This window comes from Gnatocerus cornutus, chromosome 5 (genome assembly GCF_029298725.1).
Source record: "Gnatocerus cornutus isolate USDA-ARS CGAHR chromosome 5, icGnaCorn1.1, whole genome shotgun sequence".
NCBI lineage: Eukaryota > Metazoa > Arthropoda > Insecta > Coleoptera > Tenebrionidae > Gnatocerus > Gnatocerus cornutus.
The window spans coordinates 19758638-19780727 of record NC_142237.1 but is presented as its reverse complement, the minus strand read 5'-3'; the positions used below and the strand labels follow the sequence as shown (position 1 = coordinate 19780727).

At 33.8% G+C, this 22090-nt stretch overlaps 2 protein-coding genes across 6 annotated transcripts; both read left to right on the top strand.

Moving 5' to 3' along the window:
• Positions 1 to 411: 411 nt before the first annotated feature.
• LOC148175542 (aquaporin-like) lies at positions 412 to 7616 on the top strand. Of its 2 annotated transcripts, XM_088035544.1 has the most exons (6): positions 412 to 564; positions 3012 to 3139; positions 5139 to 5524; positions 5571 to 5708; positions 7201 to 7281; positions 7332 to 7616. In XM_088035544.1, the coding sequence occupies exons 2-6, from the start codon at positions 3025 to 3027 to the stop codon at positions 7473 to 7475; spliced, it is 864 nt and encodes a 287-aa protein (XP_087891670.1). In that variant the 5' UTR covers positions 412 to 564; positions 3012 to 3024; the 3' UTR covers positions 7476 to 7616. The 2 variants fall into 2 exon arrangements, with proteins under 2 accessions (XP_087891670.1, XP_087891671.1); XM_088035545.1 differs by lacking the exons at positions 412 to 564; positions 3012 to 3139 and adding an exon at positions 3787 to 4010.
• A 551-nt stretch (positions 7617 to 8167) lies between these two features.
• On the top strand, positions 8168 to 21982 carry LOC148175541 (aquaporin AQPcic-like). Of its 4 annotated transcripts, XM_088035540.1 has the most exons (7): positions 8168 to 8237; positions 10931 to 11139; positions 20888 to 21072; positions 21128 to 21271; positions 21320 to 21541; positions 21589 to 21669; positions 21716 to 21982. In XM_088035540.1, exons 2-7 carry the CDS (start codon positions 11007 to 11009, stop codon positions 21845 to 21847), a joined length of 897 nt encoding a protein of 298 aa, XP_087891666.1. In that variant the 5' UTR covers positions 8168 to 8237; positions 10931 to 11006; the 3' UTR covers positions 21848 to 21982. The 4 variants fall into 4 exon arrangements, with proteins under 4 accessions (XP_087891666.1, XP_087891668.1, XP_087891667.1 ...); XM_088035542.1 differs by lacking the exons at positions 8168 to 8237; positions 10931 to 11139 and adding an exon at positions 16755 to 16945; XM_088035541.1 differs by lacking the exons at positions 8168 to 8237; positions 10931 to 11139 and adding an exon at positions 17438 to 17621.
• The last annotated feature ends 108 nt before the right edge of the window (positions 21983 to 22090 follow it).

Sequence of the window (22090 nt, the reverse complement as noted above, 5' to 3'; positions counted from 1 at the left end):
ACAAAGGAATTTCCCGAGAAAGTGCCTGATTTTTTCTGAAAGAACTTTTTTTTTCTAGGGAATTTCCCTGTCATCCATCATCATTAAGAAAAAATTAAAGCAGGCGATGGTACAGACTAAACACTCTGTTTTTTTTGTCATGCAATGTGTCACTTTTAATTTTTTTCAGTGGTACCAAACTGGAAATGACGAATTTTCTATTTTTTTGCAGATTTATGGGGCTTTTAACCCAAGTTCTATTAATAGGTCATTTGATGCTAAATTCGACGGTAATGAGTTCAATCACTTCCAGACTACCCCAGGAAAAATTGTTCTTCCACCCCGTCAATCAATAACGGCTTAGATCAGCTGTTTTTGGGGCAACAACCGAATATGTTTATAATTTCATTCATTCTCTTCTGTCCCATTGTTAAATCGCACGTGGTAGAGGGGACCCCACTTTATAAAATCTTTTTCAGTACGTTGTAGTGATTGTATATATTTAGAAGGTAGATACAGTGCCAGTGAAAACGGTGATATTTTCCACGATGATCAGCAAAACATAATTTCTGCGACTGACTTTAGGTACGATAATTGAGTTTGAAAGATGTTTGTGTTTTTATTAGTTCTTGTTTCATTTTGCTGACACTGATTAGTTGTACACACATAGCTCGAAGGGTTTTAACTTTTCTGACCGTCGAAAGTGGGATTGCGTGCGGGAAATTTGGTGTTCGCATTGGGAATCCTAAATTTGAAATTATTATTGACGTTGCAGAGGAATTAAATAAACTAACAACGCAAATATTTTTCCTTCAAATTATGCTTTTAAAATACTATTAACTTTCGACTAGATAATTTTGACAGATTATTTCAGCAGCACAGGAAGTTATTAATCTACGTTTACTGAATACAAAAGATTCATGTTTGTTTTCAATGTCAGCCTTGTTCCCAAAGTGCGAAATGCGATATGCGTGCATAAACTATTAGATGTGTTGAAGCAATAACTGATAACAGGAGAATATATTGTTATTATGGTAACAATTACTTGTTTTTTATCATGGGGAACGGAAAAACTTAATTAAATAATTGCCAGAAAATTCGAGGATTTTTATTGTAAAAACTGTAATTTTCACGATAAGGCAATGAAAGTTGTGGAAGTTAAAATATTTGATTTGTTCATTAACTGTGGCAAATTACAAAAATGCAAAGCTAGAGACACAAATATCAGAAATTTTTATTTTGGGTTCTGGTAGTTTTAGGAGATTAGTATTTTTGAATTTTTTTACTACTTGGTGCCAAATTGCAAAATTATAGAAAATAAATTATTTTGGGGACCCACAAACAATTTTTAACATTTTTTCATTTGTACTTTTGGTAGATTTTACACTAGACTAATTAATTAATGATTTCAAAAAATATTGCCAATCCTTTCTGTTATTTGATGCTTTTTGACATTACAATAACGGTATTGTGTTATTTGTTTATTGCCTAATTTTTTTCATTTTTAATAATTTAAAAAAAATTGGAAAAATAGAACATACAAGGTGTTTATAAATGTTTCTAGCATCAAGGGTGGCTCTGGAATTCCTGCCATGCACTATTTTGTCGCTTCGTTTTCATAGTGAATATAACTATCTTGAAAATTATTTATAATGTTACTTACTTCAATGACGTTTTAGTTATGATTTTGTGCCCAAGTTTTCAATTTTCAGGTTTTAAAGCACAACTGGAACAGTTTATATTTCAAAACTTACTTTGCTTCATGTTTGAGGTTAACTGCAAATGTCAGTTGAAAAATCGAAACCCACATTTGTAATGAGCGGCAAATTTCTTTGACATTTCATAGCCACCCTTGATGCTAGAAAACCATTTAATTTGGTTTTTAAATTTTTGAAATCGGTTCATAAATAAAGATTCTACAACGCCTGCCGTTTTTTAAAAATCACCCTGTATTTTGTAAAAAATTGTAACTCTAGTAGTTTTCACAACACGGCAATGAAATTTTGGGAGATTAAAACTCTGGTAGTTTTACATTGGGACACCGAATCAAGGGTAGCTCTGGAATCCTGCCGTGCACTATTTTGCCGCTTTGTTTTCAGAGTGCTTATAACTATCTTGAAAATTATTTCAGTTACAGTTTTGTGCTCAAGTTTTTGATTTTCAGGTTTTAAACCGCAACTAGAACCGTTTATTTCTCAAAATTTACTTTCCTCCATGTTTGAGGTTAACTGAAAATGTCAGTTGAAAAATCGAAACCCACATTTATAATGAGCGGCAAATTTCTTTGACATTTCATAGCCACCCTTGATGCTAGAAACATTTATAAACACCTTGTATCTTTGATTTGTGCGGACCTGTGCTTAATTACAAAATAACACAGCGAAATAAACGAATTTTAGAGATTTTCATTTTCACACAAACCAAAAATTGTAATTCTGATAATTTTCTCAACATGGCAACGAAATTTCGGAAGATTCCTACTTTTGAATTCCTTACTAGCAGTGTCAATAAATTTCACAATTACTATAAAGAAGTGTCATTTTTTTATTGAAATGTTAATATTTCCATTTCTCTTGAAACTGCCTCCACAACACAAATATTTACCTTACAATTGCACAAATTCGGGCTTTTATGTGAAATGTCGCAATTTTCTTGACGAAATTTGTTCCAGGTCCACTTTATTGGTTTCCATTGTATGAAATATCAAGCATGATTGCCTCTGTTGTAACTTCAATAAAATATTTTAGTTCGAAAACAGCTATAAATTGAATTGGAATTTAAATTTACCAACTTAAGTCAAATTGATAATATTATTTTTCTACGAAATTCTCATTAGTTGTTGCTATAGAAATTAAGTTAAATGATTGGCAGACAAACGCTTTTAAGAATACTCAATGGACAATTATCCCTTCAGTGATTAGATAAAACATATAAATCACTTATATAGCAATTAGTAATAAAAGTAGTGACGGAAACAAAAAAAAAATTACAACTGCGTTTATCTTCGAACAATAATGTGTGGATTTTATTAGTTGATCGGTGAAAATGGTAGAATCTAATTCCAATAAAACTGACATTTCCAATGGAATCACCATATCCGTTTTGGAAGTCCCGAAAATTAGCACGAAGAAAGAGAAATTACCGGAGGCGCAAAAAGATGGTAAGTTTTAGCATAGCTTTGCTGGGAACTTTAAGGGTTCTTAGCTAGGGGAAAATGCAAATCTTGTATTGATCTAACATCGTTTTTGACAGTGCACAAGGTAAACTTATTTATACGTACGTGTGATTAACTAAATTTGATTTTGATAATTGGGGCTAATATTACTTGGGGATTATAAAAGATAACATTTAATTTGTAATAATTGCTACTTGTCATTTTGTCTGGTCTAATTGGAACGAGGTAAAATCATTGCTTTCATTTCCAAGTCGATCAAATTTTTTAAGGCCTTTACAATTTGTATTTTTTATTGGCGCCTTCACCATTTTTGGATTTTTAGCTACAGTATCAAAAAATCCTCTTGACTCGCATAAAATTTTATTACCTCTCAATCCCTAAATAGTCACAACCATGACCAAAATTTTCAAGCCCATTATTCATCATTTTCTGTAAACAATAAACCGTGACATTTATCAATGATCCCACTTAACTCTTCTCAATCCTATCACTACTTAGCCGGATTTTTCTAGCTCTACGATCAATTAGGAATCGATACATCTTTACAATATTTGCTTTTCACATTAAAACCCACACAAATCCACCTTCACGTTTCACCGTTTAAATAAATAACAACAAACTATTAACTAGTCATGTTTCATTGAGTGATACTTGAACGTGTCAGGACAATCAGTTCGGCATTAAGAAAAATAAATTGAATAATCTGTGATTTCTTATCAAAGTTGTTGAAGAGTTGAGTGGTGTTATCGGTCTAAAAATGCGTGATACGAGCTTTTAGGGGCAGTTGATGTTTGCTTGTTGATGTTATAACGTTGTCGAAGAACAGGAAGATAACACAAAATGGGACGAGGAAGAGGTTCGTTGTAATTAGTTAGTTTTTGCCCTAGTTATTTCCACATGTCTTCATCTGATTTTTCTTGTTTTATCAAGTTATTTCGCTCCTAATAGTTCTAACCACATTAGCAGCCTTCCACTAAGTTAATTTATGGAATTAAGATGTCAATAAATTCATCGAGATTTTTATGTAGCAAAGGCACTACAGTTATGTAAAAAACGTAGAAATTAATTGCGGAAGGTTCAAGATGTTCCCACATTTTTTTAAATCAATTCATTATCTTGGATGATACTGATAATAGAAAAAAACTCTTAACTTTGTCTCATAATCAAAAAAAATTGAGCCTTGTATAATTTCACACGTTGGTAGGAATGCTATCTCTCGACCTTGATACATGTCAACAATGACAATTGCATGTCATTTAATGTCAAAATGACACTTGGAGTCAATCCATCAAATTCTACGGCCTTTTAAATCGATCATTTTCCATAAAATATGTTATCTTTATAAATAAATTCAGTAGCTGCAATGGTGCAGTAAATCCATAAAACACGAACCGGTAGCCACCGATAAATTATATATGTCACGTTAGAACAATTTCCAAATCTTTCACTGTCACTTTACGCCGTTAAAAATCTTCAATGATCTTGTTAACACCAAATGTCAAGGTGTTTATTGTTTACTGCAACAATGACATTTGTGTGTGCGAACTTCGATGTTAGATCAGTCATGGTCAGATACAATACCAAAAGTTATAAATCAAATGTCATATCTTAATAAATAACGCGGTTATCACTATCAGTGACTGTGTGAAAACACAGGTGTCCCTGAACTCGTGACTCAGAGAAAAAAGGCTTATGAAGGCAACAATTCTGAACCAAAATTTCGAAACAAAAATTTTCTAGCTCAAATAATAATCGAGTTAAGACAAAAAAACGGTAGCCAATCCGGAAGCTGAACAGAATTTGAAAATCGGTAACTATGGACACACACTCTCATTCATTGGTCAGTTGAACATTACACTCTCGTTGCCTAGGAAATTTCACTCCATCTCTAGAATAAGCTTCCGGGATTGGTTATTAATTTTTATCCTTTCTCGAATTTACAATGCTTTAATAGTAAAAACAATAAAATTGTGTTGTTGAATAGGAGATGATCGGCAGCCGTACTTAACAATGTTCATCGCCGAAGTCATCGGCACCGCTCTTCTTATGTTTCTGGGCTGCATGGGTTGCATCAACAACTACGATGAACCATCCCCAAGTCATCATTTTGGTAGTTTAACATTTGGTCTCGTCGTCATGTTGATTATTCAAACATTCGGGCACATCTCTGGAGCCCATTTAAACCCAGCAGTCACTATAGCTACAGTATTATTCGGCATCCTTAAACCACTGATGGGTGTGGTCTACGTCGCAGCCCAATTCGTGGGCGCCACTTTGGGCTACGGTCTACTCAAAATTCTCATATCGGATAAGTACGCTCCTGAGGGCTTTTGCGTCACTGCTTTAGACGTGAACGTTTCGCCGCTGCAGGTAAGTAGGAAATTAATGATGACCACCAACTGATTTCTTCATTTAGGGCTTGGTTATTGAAATTGTGATAACTACGGTCCTGATACTAATCTGTTGTGCTGTTTGGGATAAGAGAAACGAGACAAAAGCCGATTCTGTGCCTTTGCGGTTTGGTTTCGCCATTGCCGCAATCTCGATGGCTGCTGTAAGTGTTATGTAATGTTTCCATTTATGGTGTAATTACACAATTATCCAATTCGAGCGGGTTTATCTGGGGTTAACGATTTGCGTCGTCGAGTTTGGGAAAAAATCATTATGAAATTGATACCAATCCGGCGATAATTGCTATTTTTGCCCGCGTTAAATCGCATATTCAACGTGAATTCCTCCTTTAATTAAAATTCATTTAAAGTCCACTCTCCTGTGTAAATTTTCGAAAATTTTTTTGGTGTAAATCAGGCTTTTAAATCTTTAGGGAGAAAATTAGGGGAAAATTGAATGTAGCGATTTTTTAGGTTAACACGTTGTCAAAGTTGAGTGTATTAATCAGTAACTAATTACACATTTGTTGCAACAGGAAGTTTTTAATAGAGATTTAACAAGTTTTGGCAATGTTTTGCACGACAATTAACTTCTACGCATGCCGCAATTACGTCAAGGTCAAACGTTCTTACTGCCAATTGTTACCGATAAAAATTGCTAGGCGTTGCTGCCAACTTAACTTTTTAATGAGTGGACCGATAGTAATGCGCTCCTTCAGGTAAATCTGGGAACATCGAGCAAAAAAATCGATGATAAACTCAATTTCAACAAGAGCACAATTACATCGATCTCCAATACATCGCAGAAAACATCGATTTTGAAAAATAGTAAATAAAAAACTCAATATAGCATAGTTTTTTGGAAAATTGCGTTGAGGCTGTTGCTAAGGTAGCAACAGTTTGATTGGGGTTGCTAAGGCGCAACTCTGATTTGCAATGCGGCAAGTCAACATGAAATAGAGCCCCTAGTAATAAACAAAATAATAAGTAAATAAATTATAGAAAAAACAAATTCGAGATTAATAAGAATAAACAAAATTCAAAAATATAACTCTCTTAAATTAAATTCCAGTCTCTTTAGTTAGACCGCAGCACAAGTAAATCCCGCCTTGTTTTGGTTCTATACGTTGACAACCAACCAAACGAAATATCACCAAAATCAAGAGTGTAAAATAAAATACATACATCGAAACCGAAATCATCGATTTTTAATGATTACATTGAAAATAAAAATATATGTATTAAAAATCGATGTTTTTTTGGCGAAATCCATATTATAAAAATCGATGTAAAAGCCCCAGATTTAAAATCCGTTGTTTTTTAAAACCTAATTGAGAATTTGATTACACAAAACGGCCTTTCAGGCTGTGCCGAGTCTTTTCACTATTAAATCCTTTGATTTGCAATCCATCAGCCTGTAAAAGAAACATTTTTAACGGAAACACTGCCTAATTTTCAGAAATGTTAAAAATTTGACAACTACTTTCTCACCAAAAATCTCCCTAGGCAACGTTGCCGGTTGTAATGCAGGGGAAAAAACGAAAATGTATTAAAAAAATCGATGTTTTTGGGGGAAATCGATATTAATAAAAATCGATGTAAAAGTCCCAGATTTACCTTCAGGTCTACCAAAAATTGTAAAATCTTCGATTTTAGGGCCCGCTGACCGGTGCCAGCATGAACACAGCCCGCTCCTTCGCTCCTCTGGTCTTCGGAGGAAGCTGGCAGGACCAATGGGTAATTCCCCCGACTCCCTCGTCCTTGAAAATCTACAAATTTTGTTCCAGATCTACTGGGTGGGCCCTAACCTTGCAGCCCTCGTCGGCTGCGGCCTCTACAGATTCTTGTTCAGAGACCCCCAAGAGAAATCGAATAAAAGAGACAGCATTTACTTGAACGAAGTCTCTCATCACTCAGCCGAAAAAGTTTGATCTTTGAGGTTATTCAAACGTACTCACTTTTATCTAATTTGTTGTACATAATTAATTTGAATTAATTATATTTATTGTAATTTTCTTACACTTTGTGACGGTTATAATATAAGATTAGAAATATATTTTTATAAAATAAAAGCGGGCTTAATGAGAAATCGTTAATGCTGATAATGACTCGCCAAGAGTCTGATGGCACTGGTCAATTATGATAGTGCAACTACAATTTTATAGTAAAAAATCCAATAAAGTAGAATCGTGGAATCCAGAATCGATAGGTTTACAAAAAATCATAGTAATTCTTTTTTGTTTGTAGCAACGGTAAAGTATCACAATTTAATTAATTCATGAAGGTAACGAACAGTTTAAAGTACAAAACGTCAACTTTGCATGTCACATGTAATGCCATTATGCAATTATTAAATTAAATATGCATTTACATTAACACATGGAAGTCAATCGAAAAATCATCGCAATTTTAATCTGCAAAATCCACCGTCTTTATAGAAACTGTTTGATAATTTCTAATTAGGTCCACAGGTGAAGTTAATTAAATTAGACATGCATCGTACAAGTAAATACCTGAAAAATGATTATTATCGTGACCGGCGATAATAGATAACTGAGTAGAGTGAGAAAGTGGTAGCAAGGATAAAAGCTGCGGTGTGCTTTTAATGTGTTTATTTTATTGGAAGCTTTGGTGGAAAACAAGGTTCGGACAGCTTCCTCAAAGTGTCTACTGTTTTGTGTTTGATTGACGAGGTAAGTGGAGATTGACTGATATAATTTATTGTGTTTGCTTACGCGGGTTCTATTGAAATGTTCTTTGGGTCACATTTTTGTTATTTGTTCTTGTTATTTATTAATTTTTATTACTTGCTGAGTTATGTTTTTTTTTAATCTTTGGAAAATGTTTAACATTTGAATAAAGATTTACTGGATTAAAAATAGCAAGTTTTGTATTAATGACGCCATTTTTTGGAGCCACAGAATATTGTTTTCAGTTTTCAAATTTTCAGATCAAAAAATTAGAATACATTTATAGTTTTTAAGAATTCTAAAAAATAATTAATTAACGAATTGTTAAGAAATTAGAAATTTTCTTTCAATTACGAAGATTAGTGCAAAAATTATAAATTTTCCTGATATTACAAAAATTTTAAATTCAATTATGTGATATTAAATTAAAAAAAATCTTTATTAAATTATTTTATGATATTAACCAGCTTCTCTCGCACTGATGATTTTGGTCAAATTCCTAAATCGAAAAAGAATCTCGAGATCTATCTGCTGGCCAAATTTGAGATCGATCGGACAAATTAGGAAAAATGTGGAAAAATGAAAATGAAGAGACTTTGATCGGCCATAACTCAGTTATTTGTTGTGGAATCTGAATTTAAATTCCAGATTTGGAATCTACGGAAAATTCTGCGTACACTGATGTATAATAACTTAAGTTTACTCTAAAAAATAAGCGATATATCGATATCAGAAGTTTGGCCATAGTTTTAGACATGAATTTTTGCGAAAATTTGCACATTTTGTTTGTGGAAAAATCAAAGAACTGTTTCTTATGTAAAAAATTGCGAGAAAAACGATGGCGCAAACCGCATCTGAATATCTGAAATAGTTTCTGAGATATCGAGCATGAATTTTTTTGAACCTTCAAAAATTTGGCCCTGTGGCGACAACCCAAAATTTCAAACGGCCATAACTCGGTTATTTATTGACAAATATTAAAAAATTATCATGTTTTTGGATTCAGCGTGACATTCTGCGTAAAATGAGACCCAAATTTGTTGAGTTTGCGTAATAAATAAACGAGGTATTGGCCAAAAACTGTTTTGAAAACATCATTTTAGGGTGATTTTCAATCAATGTTTTCAAAATGAAAATGACGTTTAATAGCATTGAATTACATCAGTCGAAAGAGGACCTCGAAATCTATCTCATGGCCAAATTTGAGCTCAATCGGACAAATAGTTTACGAGTTATGGGCAAAAATAAAAAAAATGAATAATTTTCATCGTTTCAGTCGCAATTTTTTTTCGCGAAAAATCGACTATCGAATTTTGGGCTTTTGAGAACATTTTCTAACGTAAAATGAACCGAAAAAAATAATGGCACAAACCGCATCTCAAAATCTCAAATAGTTTCCGAGATATTTAACTTTAAAAATTACGAAAAATGAGAAAAAATGAAAATCAACTTTCCGAAACTTTGATCGGCCATAACTCAGTTATCTGTTGTCGGATCTGAATTTAAATCCCAGATTTGGAATCTGCGAAAAATTCTGCGTATACTGATGTATAATATCTCAAGTTTACTCTAAAAATAAGGGAGATATCGATATCAGAAGTTTGGCTTTTAGTCATGAATTTTTGCGAAACTTTGCAAATTTCGACTGTAAAATCAAAGAACTATTTCTTACGTAAAAAATCGCGAGAAAAACGATGACGTAAACCGCATCTCAATATCTGAAACTTTGATCGGCCATACCTCAGTTATTTGTTGTCGGATTTGAATTTAAATAATTAAACTAAATAAAAAAAAAATGTAGAAAAATTAGTATATGCAACTGGTGGCTAATAAAATTTCAACGTCTCCAGTTGTTTTTTTCAACTCGCTTTGCTTGAAACAAAAACACTCTCAACCTTAAAATTTTATTTCAGCCTCTTGTCTCATAATATATTATTTTTGTCAAAGCAGGCATTGAAATATGAAATATGTTGGCAGCCTTGTCTATCTAGATTTATGCAAATCAAGATGGTATCTCCGCATATGAATTACCGTTTAACCGGCAGAGTTACCCACAGAATTCCAAGTCCCAAAGAAAAATACCCTGGCCTTGACAACAACCTCAAAATGTCTCTAATTTTCCTAATTAAATTTTATTTTGCCCAGAATCGTACACACATCATTTATTCAACCATCGATTCAGTAATGGTCTGATTAATAAGTAATAAATATTTTTTTTAAATAAATAGGGGCTGTGTTACGAGGTTTCACTTTATTTATACCTATGCTTTGAATAAATAAATTATGACTGTTATTCATTAGTCAGTGCACATAGTGCCTTATGGGTTTTTATTGTTTCTAGACCTTGGTGGGAGACATAGGTGACCTCTGATGTTAAAAAGCGATAAAAAAGAAGATTCCCAAATCTCCAATGAATTTTTAGACAAAGACTAATTAGAAAAATTACAATAATAATGTAATACCATACCATAAGGTTGGCAAACGTAATGATAATAAAGAGGACCATAAAAATTACCGGATCTGGTAAAAACATCACCAAATTAACACCAGACTCCATAGTAGCCGCCCAAATCTGCAATTCTGATCTCAACAAAATTAACAACAGGAAATTAACTAATTAAACCAAACGAGACAGATAAACACCACCTACAGCAATTAACGTTATCATATTATAATCCTTTAATCTAACATTTCAGTTTGTTAACACCAGTCATCACGAATTCTTCGCAAGTCCATCCTGAAGTCGCCACTGCTGTCCATAACATCTTAAAAATGTTAGACGGGCAGTTTTCAACACAGAACGGTGCTGGTGGTCCAGCTCCCGGAATCTCCTTAGTCGTTGCCCCAACCGGAGTTATTGCGACTCCGGAACATAACAAATGGACACCGGAGCCGGCAAAGTCAGGTAATATTTTTAGATTGGGAAACGAGTGAAAAATAATTAGTGGAAGAGCTCGGAGCACGCAAGTTTCAAGGTGTGGTTTATCGGAAAAAAGAGTTGCGTGATGGAAGTGAAGATTAAAGTATTTAAATTGTAATTTAATTAGCGCGGGCGGTTGGGTGTAATGTGGAATTAATAAGTGAATGGGTGGTGATTTAAGTGGGTGTATTCTTGGCTGCATATGCTTCTACATTAATTTATTCGATTTTGAATATTTCGCTTAGTGTTAATGCACACTCGTGAGAATAACAAGCTGTTTATTTTCGAAATGAAAACAAAGTCATTGGTCAAGTATGAAGACGAGCCTGCTTGACGTCATTAATGCACATAGCGCCAAGTTTTTAAATAGACACAACATTGTTTATGTCCTGAATCGAGGAATTATCAAAATTATGTTTATAAAAAGAAACAAGCAAGGTCACAAAATTATGTTTACCCTTAATTTTGGTAATTTGGTAGTTTGGTCGTAAGCAACTTTTTTTTAAAAATATTTTTATTTAAGAATCAATGACAATGTGTGATTATGACTATTATGACGGTGTGTGTGTAGTCACGTATTTTTGGAGAAGGTTCAGGTTTCACGAATTTTTAAGAGAATTCTTAAATAAACCAGTTGAAAAATTTGAAAAAAAAACAAAAAGCTAAAAAATGCGATTTATGTATTTTAAGAAATTCTGAGGAAAGCAGAAAAATGCACTGGACGCCGAAATCTGGAATCTTTCTCAAGCAGCCGCAAAGATTTGCATAATTTTAGAAGGAAAATGTTTATTTGAAAAAAAATAATTTTCGAATTCGGGATACGTAAGATCGATTTTTTTTAGCGCGAGAAGAACGATGGCGAAAACCGCATCTTTCTGTCTTAGTTTTGGAGATTTCCAACACTAAATATTAGCTTCTAATTCAAAGATTTGTTATAAAATTCACACAGTTTTAAATTCAGTTTGTTTCACAAATAAATGAGATAATTACAAAATTAGGCTTTGAAAGGGTCTTTTCTGGGTCGTTTTAACGATATTTTTTGTTTAGTTTAAAAAATTTAAACATTTTCGAAAATTTAGAGCGATTTCTAGGCAACAAAAGCGCGAGAAAATTTATTCTAATTTCGGGGATTTCGAACTGAAAATTCATTGTCCGAAACTTTAATTTAAAACACAGTATCTGCATTTTAATAAATTTTTGACTGGACCTAGAAATAACTCATTTTAAATGTTTTCAAAATGATCTGAACTCTACTTTTGTCATTTAGCTTAAGATCTTTAAATGACTAAAAGATAAATGACAAGTGTAATGGTAAAATCATTTGTGAAGGCATTTTAAATAAGTCATTTCTAAATCCAGTGAAAAATTTTTTAAGCCGAATTAGTCTCGTTCAGACTTACCCCAAGTCACCTTACAAAATTTTCTCAATTTTTTGCAGGGTCCGGCAACACTTGTGTCCACCCCCAAAATCGTCTTTAATTTTAAAGATAAAATTTTCAAAATTTGCATAAGGCTCATAGTTGACAAAGCTCTAGAAGGCGACGCAAAAATTTGTTTTGCCTGAAAAGACGTGCAAAAACAGTCAAAAGAAAAATCTCATCTCTCAGAGTTTTGTGCTTTTACGTTCGATTTTATTATATTTTAATTATAGTATTTAATAACTTAAGTTTACTCTAAAAAATAAGCGAGATATCGATATGAGAAGTTTGGCATAGTTTTAGTCATGAATTTTTGCGAAAATTTGCAAATTTCGACTGTAGAAAAATTAAAAAACTTTTTCTTATGTAAAAAATCGCGAGAAAAACGATGGCGCAAACCGCATCTCAATATCTGAAATAGTTTCCAAGATATCGAGCACGAATTGTTTTGAACCTTCAAAAATTTGGCCCTCTGGCGACCACCCAAAAATTCAAACGACCATAACTCAGTTATTTGTTGTTGGATCTGAATTTAAATTCCAGATTTGGATTCAGCGTGATATTCTGCGTAAAATGAGTCAAAATTTATTGAGTTTACCTACGAAATAAAGAAAGCATTGACCAAAAACTGTTTGGAAGTGGTCATTTTGGGGTGATTTTCAATCACTATTTTTAATGTAAAAACGACGTTTAATACCTTTGTATTATATATCATTCGAAAGAGGAGCTCGAAATCTATCTACTGGCCCAATTTGAGATCGGTCAAACAAACGGTTTACGAGTTATGATCAAAAATAAAAAAATTTAAAAATTTTTATCGATTGAGTCGGATTTTTTTTTCGCAAAAAATCGACTATCGAATTTTGGGCTTTTAAGCACTTTTTCTAACGTAAAATGAGCCGAGAAAAACGATGGCGCAAACCGCATCGCAATATCTCTAATAGTTTTCGAGATATTTAATTTTAAAAATAAGGAAAAATGAGAAAAAATAAAAATCAACATTTCAAAATTTTAATCAGCCATAACTCAGTTATTTGCAGTCGTATCTGAATTTAAATCCCAGATTTGGAATCTGCGTAAAATTCTGCGTTCACTGATGTATAATAACTCAAGTTTACTCTAAAAAATGAGCGAGATATCGATATGAGAAGTTTGGCCATAATTTTAGTCATGAATTTTCGCGAAAATTTGCAAATTTCGACCATTGGAAAATCTAAAGACTATTTCTTATGTAAAAAATTGCGAGAAAAACGATGCCGCAAACCGCATTCCAATATCTGAAATAGTTTTCGAGATATCGAGCATGAATTGTTTGGAACCTTCAAAAATTTGGCCATCTGGCGACAACCCAAAAATTCAAACGGCCATAACTCGGTTATTTGTTGTCGGATCTGAATTTAAATTCCAGATTTGGATTCAGCGTGATATTCTGCGTAAAATGAGTCGAAATTTATTGAGTTTACCTACGAAATAAAAAAAGCATTGACCAAAAACTGTTTGGAAGTGGTCATTTTGGGGTGATTTTCAATTACTATTTTTAATGTAAAAACGACGTTTAATACCTTTGTATTATACATCATTCGAAAGAGGAGCTCGAAATCTATCTACTGGCCCAATTTGAGATCGGTCAATCAAACGGTTTACGAGTTATGGTCAAAAATAAAAAAATTGAAAATTTTTTATCGATTGAGTCGGATTTTTTTTTCGCAAAAAATCGACTATCGAATTTTGGGCTTTTAAGCACTTTTTCTAACGTAAAATGAGCCGAGAAAAACGATGGCGCAAACCGCATCGCAATATCTCTAATAGTTTCCGAGATATTTAACTTTAAAAATAAGGAAAAATGAGAAAAAATGAAAATCAACATTGCAAAATTTTAATCAGCCATAACTCGGTTATTTGCAGTCGTATCTGAATTTAAATCCCAGATTTGGAATCTGCGTAAAATTCTGCGTTCACTGATGTATAATAACTCAAGTTTACTCTAAAAAATAAGCGAGATATCGATATGAGAAGTTTGGCATAGTTTTAATCATGAATTTTCGCGAAAATTTGCAAATTTCGACTATTGGAAAATCTAAAAACGATTTCTTATGTAAAAAATCGCGAGAAAAACGATGCCGCAAACCGCATTCCAATATCTGGAATAGTTTTCGAGATATCGAGCACGAATTGTTTTGAACCTTCAAAAATTTGGCCCTCTGGCGACAACCCAAAAATTCAAACGGCCATAACTCAGTTATTTGTTGACGAAAATTAAAAATTCTCATGTTTTTGGATCCAGAGTGACATTCTGCGTAAAATGAGACTAAATTTATTGAGGTTGCTTAATAAATAAACGAGGTATTGGCCAAAAACTGTTTTGAAAACATCATTTTAGGGTGATTTTCAATCAATATTTTCAAAATGAAAATGACGTTTAATAGCATTGAATTATACATCATTAGAAAGAGGAGCTTAAAATCTATCTACTGGCCAAATTTGGGATCTATCGGACAAATAGTTTACGAGTTATAGCCGAAAATAAAAAAAAATGAAAAATTTTCATCGTTTGAGTCGCAATTTTTTTTCGCGAAAAATCGACTATCGAATTTTGGGCTTTTGAGAACATTTTCTAACGTAAAATGAGCCGAGAAAAAGGATGGCGCAAACCGCATCTCAATATCTCAAATAGTTTCCGAGATATTTAACTTTAAAAATTACGAAAAATGAGAAAAAATGAAAATCAACTTTCCGAAACTTTGATCGGCCATAACTCAGTTATTGGTTGTCGGATCTGAATTTAAATCCCAGATTTGGAATCTGCGTAAAATTCTGCGTTCACTGATGTATAATAACTCAATTTACTCGAAAAAATAAGCGAGATGTCGATATCAGAAGTTTGGTATAGTTTTAGTCATGAATTTTCGCGAAAATTGCGTTTTGTATGTTAGTGATGTACCTATTTGTCGAACATTTAAATAACCACGGAAAATGACGTCTGAAATGTTGTGTCCGCGACTGTATTTGCCATTTAAGCCACAGAAAACCCGCTATTAATCGGTCAGAAATATGAGAGAATAATCATCGGTCGAAAGCCGGCAATTAACTGAAGAAATTTATTGGTAACAAAGTTATCTATTTATCTAGTTACGTAAATTCTTCCAGCAAAACATCCGAACGTAAACAAAGAACTTTTTTTGCCGGAACATAACTGGCATTGAAATTCCATGACCGGATCAGAAACTATTGGACCCAATATTGACATTTAGTCAGTTTAAGAACTGAGAATCTGAAAACCTGGAAACTGGAAAAAATAAAAACCGCACCAATACGAAAACCAACTATACATATTTTAATCTCCCGATTAATAACATACAATTTATCCATTTGCAGCGATGACATTAAGTTCCAATATTCGATACGTTTGACGTAACGATAAAACCGGTAAATGTAAACAAATACTTACTTGAAAACCACATAATTACTTAATGCAAGCAGTCTGTTTAATTTCCAGCGAATGAACAAATCATAGAGTCTCAACTTCCGACTATTTCCCAATAAATGCAACGGACCTTCAATTTAATTATGCAAATAGTTTTATGTGGGTTTCAGAGCCCCATATTTTAATTATTAACAGTTTAGGTCGGTGAAAACACTGAAACACGCATAAACAAACCCATTTACATTTAAATGTAGGCAGAATAGTTGAAAAAATTTACAAAAACATTAATATTCAATGTAGTTCGTAGTTATAAGCGAGCATTTCTTCAAAGAAGATTTACCGCGTATAAATGTGACTTTTATATTTAAAACAGACGACGAAAACTATAAATTCAAGCCGATTTATTAAAAAAACACGTGAATTCCGTGACGCCAATAGTAAAATGAACTTTGGGCACGTTGGCATAATTCGAAAGGTTTTTTAAACAATTTGTTGCGTGTGGTGACATGAAAGAGAGTTGGCGCAAGTTGAAGGGTCCCACCTTCACCTCAACTATATTTAAATACCCGCGTAGAGGAAGCGCGCCTACGATGGATTCCAGTCACGTTTCGAAAACTCCTTCAGGCCCCTTCCCCCTACTTCGTCTTAAAATATTCGAAAATATTTTCCTTGACAAATAGAGTCGATCAAACCCAACCAGTTTCCTGCGTTAATTAAAACATGTTTGTGCAGAGTCATTTGAGAAAAATCAAACTTCTATTATCGGTGACGATGCAATTTTAACGACCACTTTCTCGGCGAAATTATTATTTTTCGTGGTGATGAGCCGACCGATTTATTTTAAACTTTGATCAGTTCAATCTGCCGGACAGTTTCAAGAAGTAATCAGTCAGTGGTCACCGGCGGTTGAAGTTGCGCTTTTGAGAGACCATGCCGAGAACACGAAGAGGTAAATATTTCTTCTATTAATACGTTTGGGGTTATTTTTAAATGAATTTATGTAAGCGAGCGCGTTTTTGGTGGTTTAAACAATGGGAACACCTTGACCTGTTGGAATATGTAAGTCTGGATTAAATTTCTTCGTGTTTGCGTGGTGTATTTTTCAAGAATTACAGTGTTTAAGGTTTAATTACTAGTGAATAAAAATACTGTTATTAGAAGCCAGAGGTTAAAAGTTGAGTTATCACGACGTTTGCGTCATTTTTATCATTCGTTACAATGGACATAGCGCTATCTACATAAATATAACACTTGCGAAGAACCGTCCTCGATTCGAAAAATTGAAGAGAATCGGGCTATTTTTGGAGTTTTCTCAACACACCATTATCCAATTCGTTAATTATCCTTCGCGAATGAGGAAAGACCTCATTACTACTCGTTTCCAATTAAACGGTGTAAAGTCTTTGGTGGCGTTTTTTCCTCCCACCTTGGCCAGTTCTCTTGAAACCATCGAGGTGTAACAGCACATACTAACTTTTTCCAACAATTTATTAAAAAGAAAAAACTGCGATAAATGAGTAACCTCGAAAATTTGGATATATTCTTTGGATTTCCTGGTTATGCTTATTGTATGTGAAGAACCATGGAAGTGAACGGAAAAAGTTCGCGGAGGCGACAGAATCTCCGTAAGTTAATTTAGGGTAGAAAGTGACGTCCGGCACTTTATAGTTTTCTGAATTAATTTTATTGTCGCAATTATGTTGGTGGAGGCTGAGCTTGTAGGGGAGAGTGGGACAAAACTAGTAATAGTATATTATAAAACGAGTTTCATAATGAACATTTTGCCGCACGCACGTTTTTAAGTCATAAAGTAGTAAGTGCGGCAAAATGCATTATGAACAAGTATCATACGCTATTTATCATGGTTTATCAAAACCAAAATCTAAATTGTCATTGGCGGCAAGTTGACGGTTTGTCTGCTGCAAACCTAAGAAAAATATAAGTTCCTGGAAATATTGGCACGGGATTGGTCCATTACGATACCGAAATACGCTCAAACGCGTATGAACGCGAAATAGAAAAAGTATTTTGCTTGACCGTCTTAAATGTCACCAGCATAGAACCCGCCTCATTTTACTTACAAATCACCACCATCACATGATCTTATTTGTATGCCGAGCCGAGCCGCTTGGTATCTTGATGAATTTTCATTGTTTATCATCATGTCTAACTTTAAGTTGTAAGTCAAGCAATTACTGTATAATTAACAATAATAAACAATTTCCTGCAAATAGTGAGGTTTTCAACGGAAACATGCATTTTCGAGCACATAAGAGATAACAAGTTCGATAAAAGTGCCATTACATAAAAACCAACAATAGGGCAGATGGTAAAGTGAAAACAACCGAGATAAGGGTTACATTTATAAATATTTCGAAGCACTTAGTGGACATTTATAATTACGAAGGGCTTAACAAGTGTGTTACGTGCAAGAACTGGTAAGATATCTAAATTACCGTGGAAAAAATACATGTAGAATTGCCTCAAGTTAGAAGTTTATTTATGTGTGACTTCCTCTTTATGCAATCGAAGACATCTCATTTACATAGAAAATGTATTACAGGTTTAATTTTAAATTTAATGGAATTAGTCGTAATTAGTTATACTTAAATATACCCAAGCCGTACAATTGTTAAATTCATTACTGTGAACGCGTCGTATTATAAACTGTTCTTTTTATTCGAGATTAGATAACCGAATTTGACCAATTTCTTGTCGCTACAAATGACCCTGAATTTAAATAGTTTTTTCTTAATTCTGTGGATATCTAAAAATGTCAATATTTATACAAAGATTACAACGCACAAAATTTAAGCTTTCAGCAAGAAGGAATGAAAATAAAATAATATTGGCGCATCCACCATTTTTGCAACTTTTTTGAAATAGTTATTTCTGTACCAAAGCCAAAAAGTGTTTCTTTTTTGGCCGAGCCTTTTTTTAATGGCCGAGGCGAGGGCAAAATGGCACTTTTTGGCCGTGATACACACAAAATTTTTTAGGCGACTTCATTAAATTTACAAGTTAATTAATTTTTATTTATGATTTATTGATTTAATCATTTATAACAACTGAATAATTGTAAATATTTCTGCATCCTTCAGAAAAGTTCATATTTTCTTTATTTACATTTGCAGTTTCGGCATGTGTAGCTTCACAATTTGTATGAATTAGATTTGATGTGCTTTTTGATGTGGTTGCAGCAGCATTGCTAGGTATCTTCAATAATTCAACACGTCTTTGTTTTGCACTTTACAGGGGTTTGTCGATTTGATTTTACCCAAATAATTATAAAATTGGGGGTAATATTGGTATCTTGATGTAATATGCAAAACTATGGATAGATCGGCCAGAAAAGACTTACTTTTAGGCTGCTTTTGAGGGCTTAAAATTCCATTTTCAGTTAGTCGCCTAAAAAATCTCTTTTTTTAATTCTGTGGATTTTATTAAAAATCTACGTTTTGATACTTAAACCAATGAAATTTAGGAAAAATCTCCACACATTTTATGGCCTTTTTAGTGAAAATTGTCGTGATTTTCTTTCGATTTCTACGAAATTTAGTCGAATTTGGCCAAAGCGGTTTGTTCATTTAGATAAATTGGTCACCTTGTACATAATTTTACAAAGAATTCAGTGATGCGCTCAAATTTTACATAGATTTCGCGAAAATAACAAAAATATGAAGAATCGTCAATTTTTTATATTAAAGTGTTCTTACAAGGTGTTTATAAATGTTTCTAGTATCAAAGGTGGCTATGAAATGTCAAAGAAATTTGCCGCCCATTATAAATGTGGGTTTAGATTTTTCAACTGACATTTGTAGTTAACCTCAATCGTGGAGAAAAGTAGGTTTTGAGAAAAAAACTGTTCTATAGTCGGAATTTTGTAACTTTGGTTTAACTCCGCCCACATGAACAAATGACGATTTGAATTTGTCGAATCGAGGAATAGCTAGCCTCCTTTACACAACATAATCAAAAATTTGACAACTCTAGTGTCACACTTGTCAAAAAAATTCGCAGTTTTTTTCAATCGTGAAACCTTTGTCGATTTTTATCGTGTTTCGTCTTCTAATGTGTGGACATTTCTATCCCGGCTTCTAGCAAATATCAACGAACTATCAAAATGTTGCAGAGTAAATCAGACTTCCGGCTAAAATTCAATTGGCTCAAATCAAAAGGTAGGCGGAGTTAAACCAAAGTTATAAAATTCTGAGTATATAGTTCATACAGTGAGAGTTTGAATGACAGAAAAGTCACTAAATCTACGCAATAAAAAGTGTACTAGACGCGTGAAATTTAAAATAACAAAGTAACCCCAGTTACTGTAACCCTGTCAACCCATTTCGCGTAGGAATTTAGTGTTTTTAGTGTATTTTGTAGCATGATTTGCTGCCAACCTGTATGTCAACTGTCGAAATGTCCCAATCTCTCACAGGATATACTATAGTTGTGGTTTAAAACCTAAAAATCAAAAATTTGGACACAAAAACGTAACTGAGACGTTGTTGACGTAAGTAACATGATAAATAATTTTCAAGATAGTTATATTCACTATGAAAACAAAGCGGCAAAGTAGTGCACGACAGGAATTCCAGAGACACCCTTGACGCTAGAAACATTTATAAACACCTTGTATAAATTAAAAAGAAGTTGGTAATACTGAAGAAATAATTGAATGGGAGATTCAAGGTTATGAAAATATTATGTTACTTCTTTTAATTGATCGCACTGTATCTACAAAGTTGGATACAGCTATTGTGCATTTGCAAATCCAAGCCAGAAAACGGCGAGAATCAGCGAGTACCCCCAAATCAATTCTGTCTTATCAAAAACGCTTCGAACGTTTACCTTTTTTAGTAACGTGAACTCATTCGTTCCACCTTGTTTCTAGGAAAGAAAATCCAAATCGGCGACAACATGACCACACTGGACCGCGTGGTTCTGTGCGCGTCCGAAATTTGCGCCACAGGAATTCTTGTTTTTCTTGGATGCGCCGGATGTATCAATTTTGGTGTGGCGCCAAGTCATTTACAAATTTGTTTAACATTCGGCCTCGCCGTCATGGTTTCTGTGCAGGTGAGAAAACAATATTTTTACCTTCAATTGGTGGTACTGACTTGGCTTTTTTCAGTGTTTTGGCCACATATCCGGATCTCACATTAATCCTTTAGTTACTGTCGCAGCTGCTACTTTAGGCAACATTCCACTTATTCAAGTTCCGATTTATTTCGTGGGGCAAATGCTGGGGGCGCTCGCTGGATTCGGACTTGTGAAAGTAAGGAAACTTGGGGAAAAGAGTCGTGTTGCTTAAGATTTGTTGCAGCTGGCCACTCCTGTGGAGTTCCTCCCTAAAGAACCCGTCGGTTTGTGCTCGCCGAATATTCTTCAAGGAGTGACGCCGCTTCAGGGTCTTCTCATCGAATTTTTGATTTCGCTCATGCTCACTTTGGTTTGCTGTGGAGTGTGGGATTGCAGAAACAACACGAAACATGATTCTGTACCAATTAGGTTTGGACTGACTATCGCAGTTTTGGCTTTGGCTGGGGTAAGGCTAAATCCTCCTGGTGTTTAACTATTCTAACGCGCTTTTAGGGACCATACACTGGAGGTAATATGAATCCAGCTAGGAGTTTCGCTCCTGCTCTCATTAATGGAGATTGGCAAAACCATTGGGTACGTATTTTTCACGGGTTACCAGGTACTACTTTTTTGGTTGTAGGTATACTGGGTTGGCCCTCTCGGTGCTGGTTTTCTGGGAGCTCTATTTTACCGGTTCTTGTTTGGAAAAGAACCAGAGGAGGAGGAGGCGACAAATGCTGTCGAAGTTATTCCACTGAATGATAAAGCGTAAAATACAGCTTTCGTGTTAATTGCAAAAAGTGTCATTATTTTACCGTTTTTTGGTTTTAAAATGAACGTGTTATGAAATAAGTGTTGACTAATATTTTTATAAAAGAAATTACAAAATATACTGCTTGACAATGAAGAGTTGATATTTTTTTCGTAGTCAGCGACATGACAGTGATACCAACATGTCAAGATAATTCAAGTCCTTAAGTACATAAATCTATACTTTTATTCCAACAATCTGACA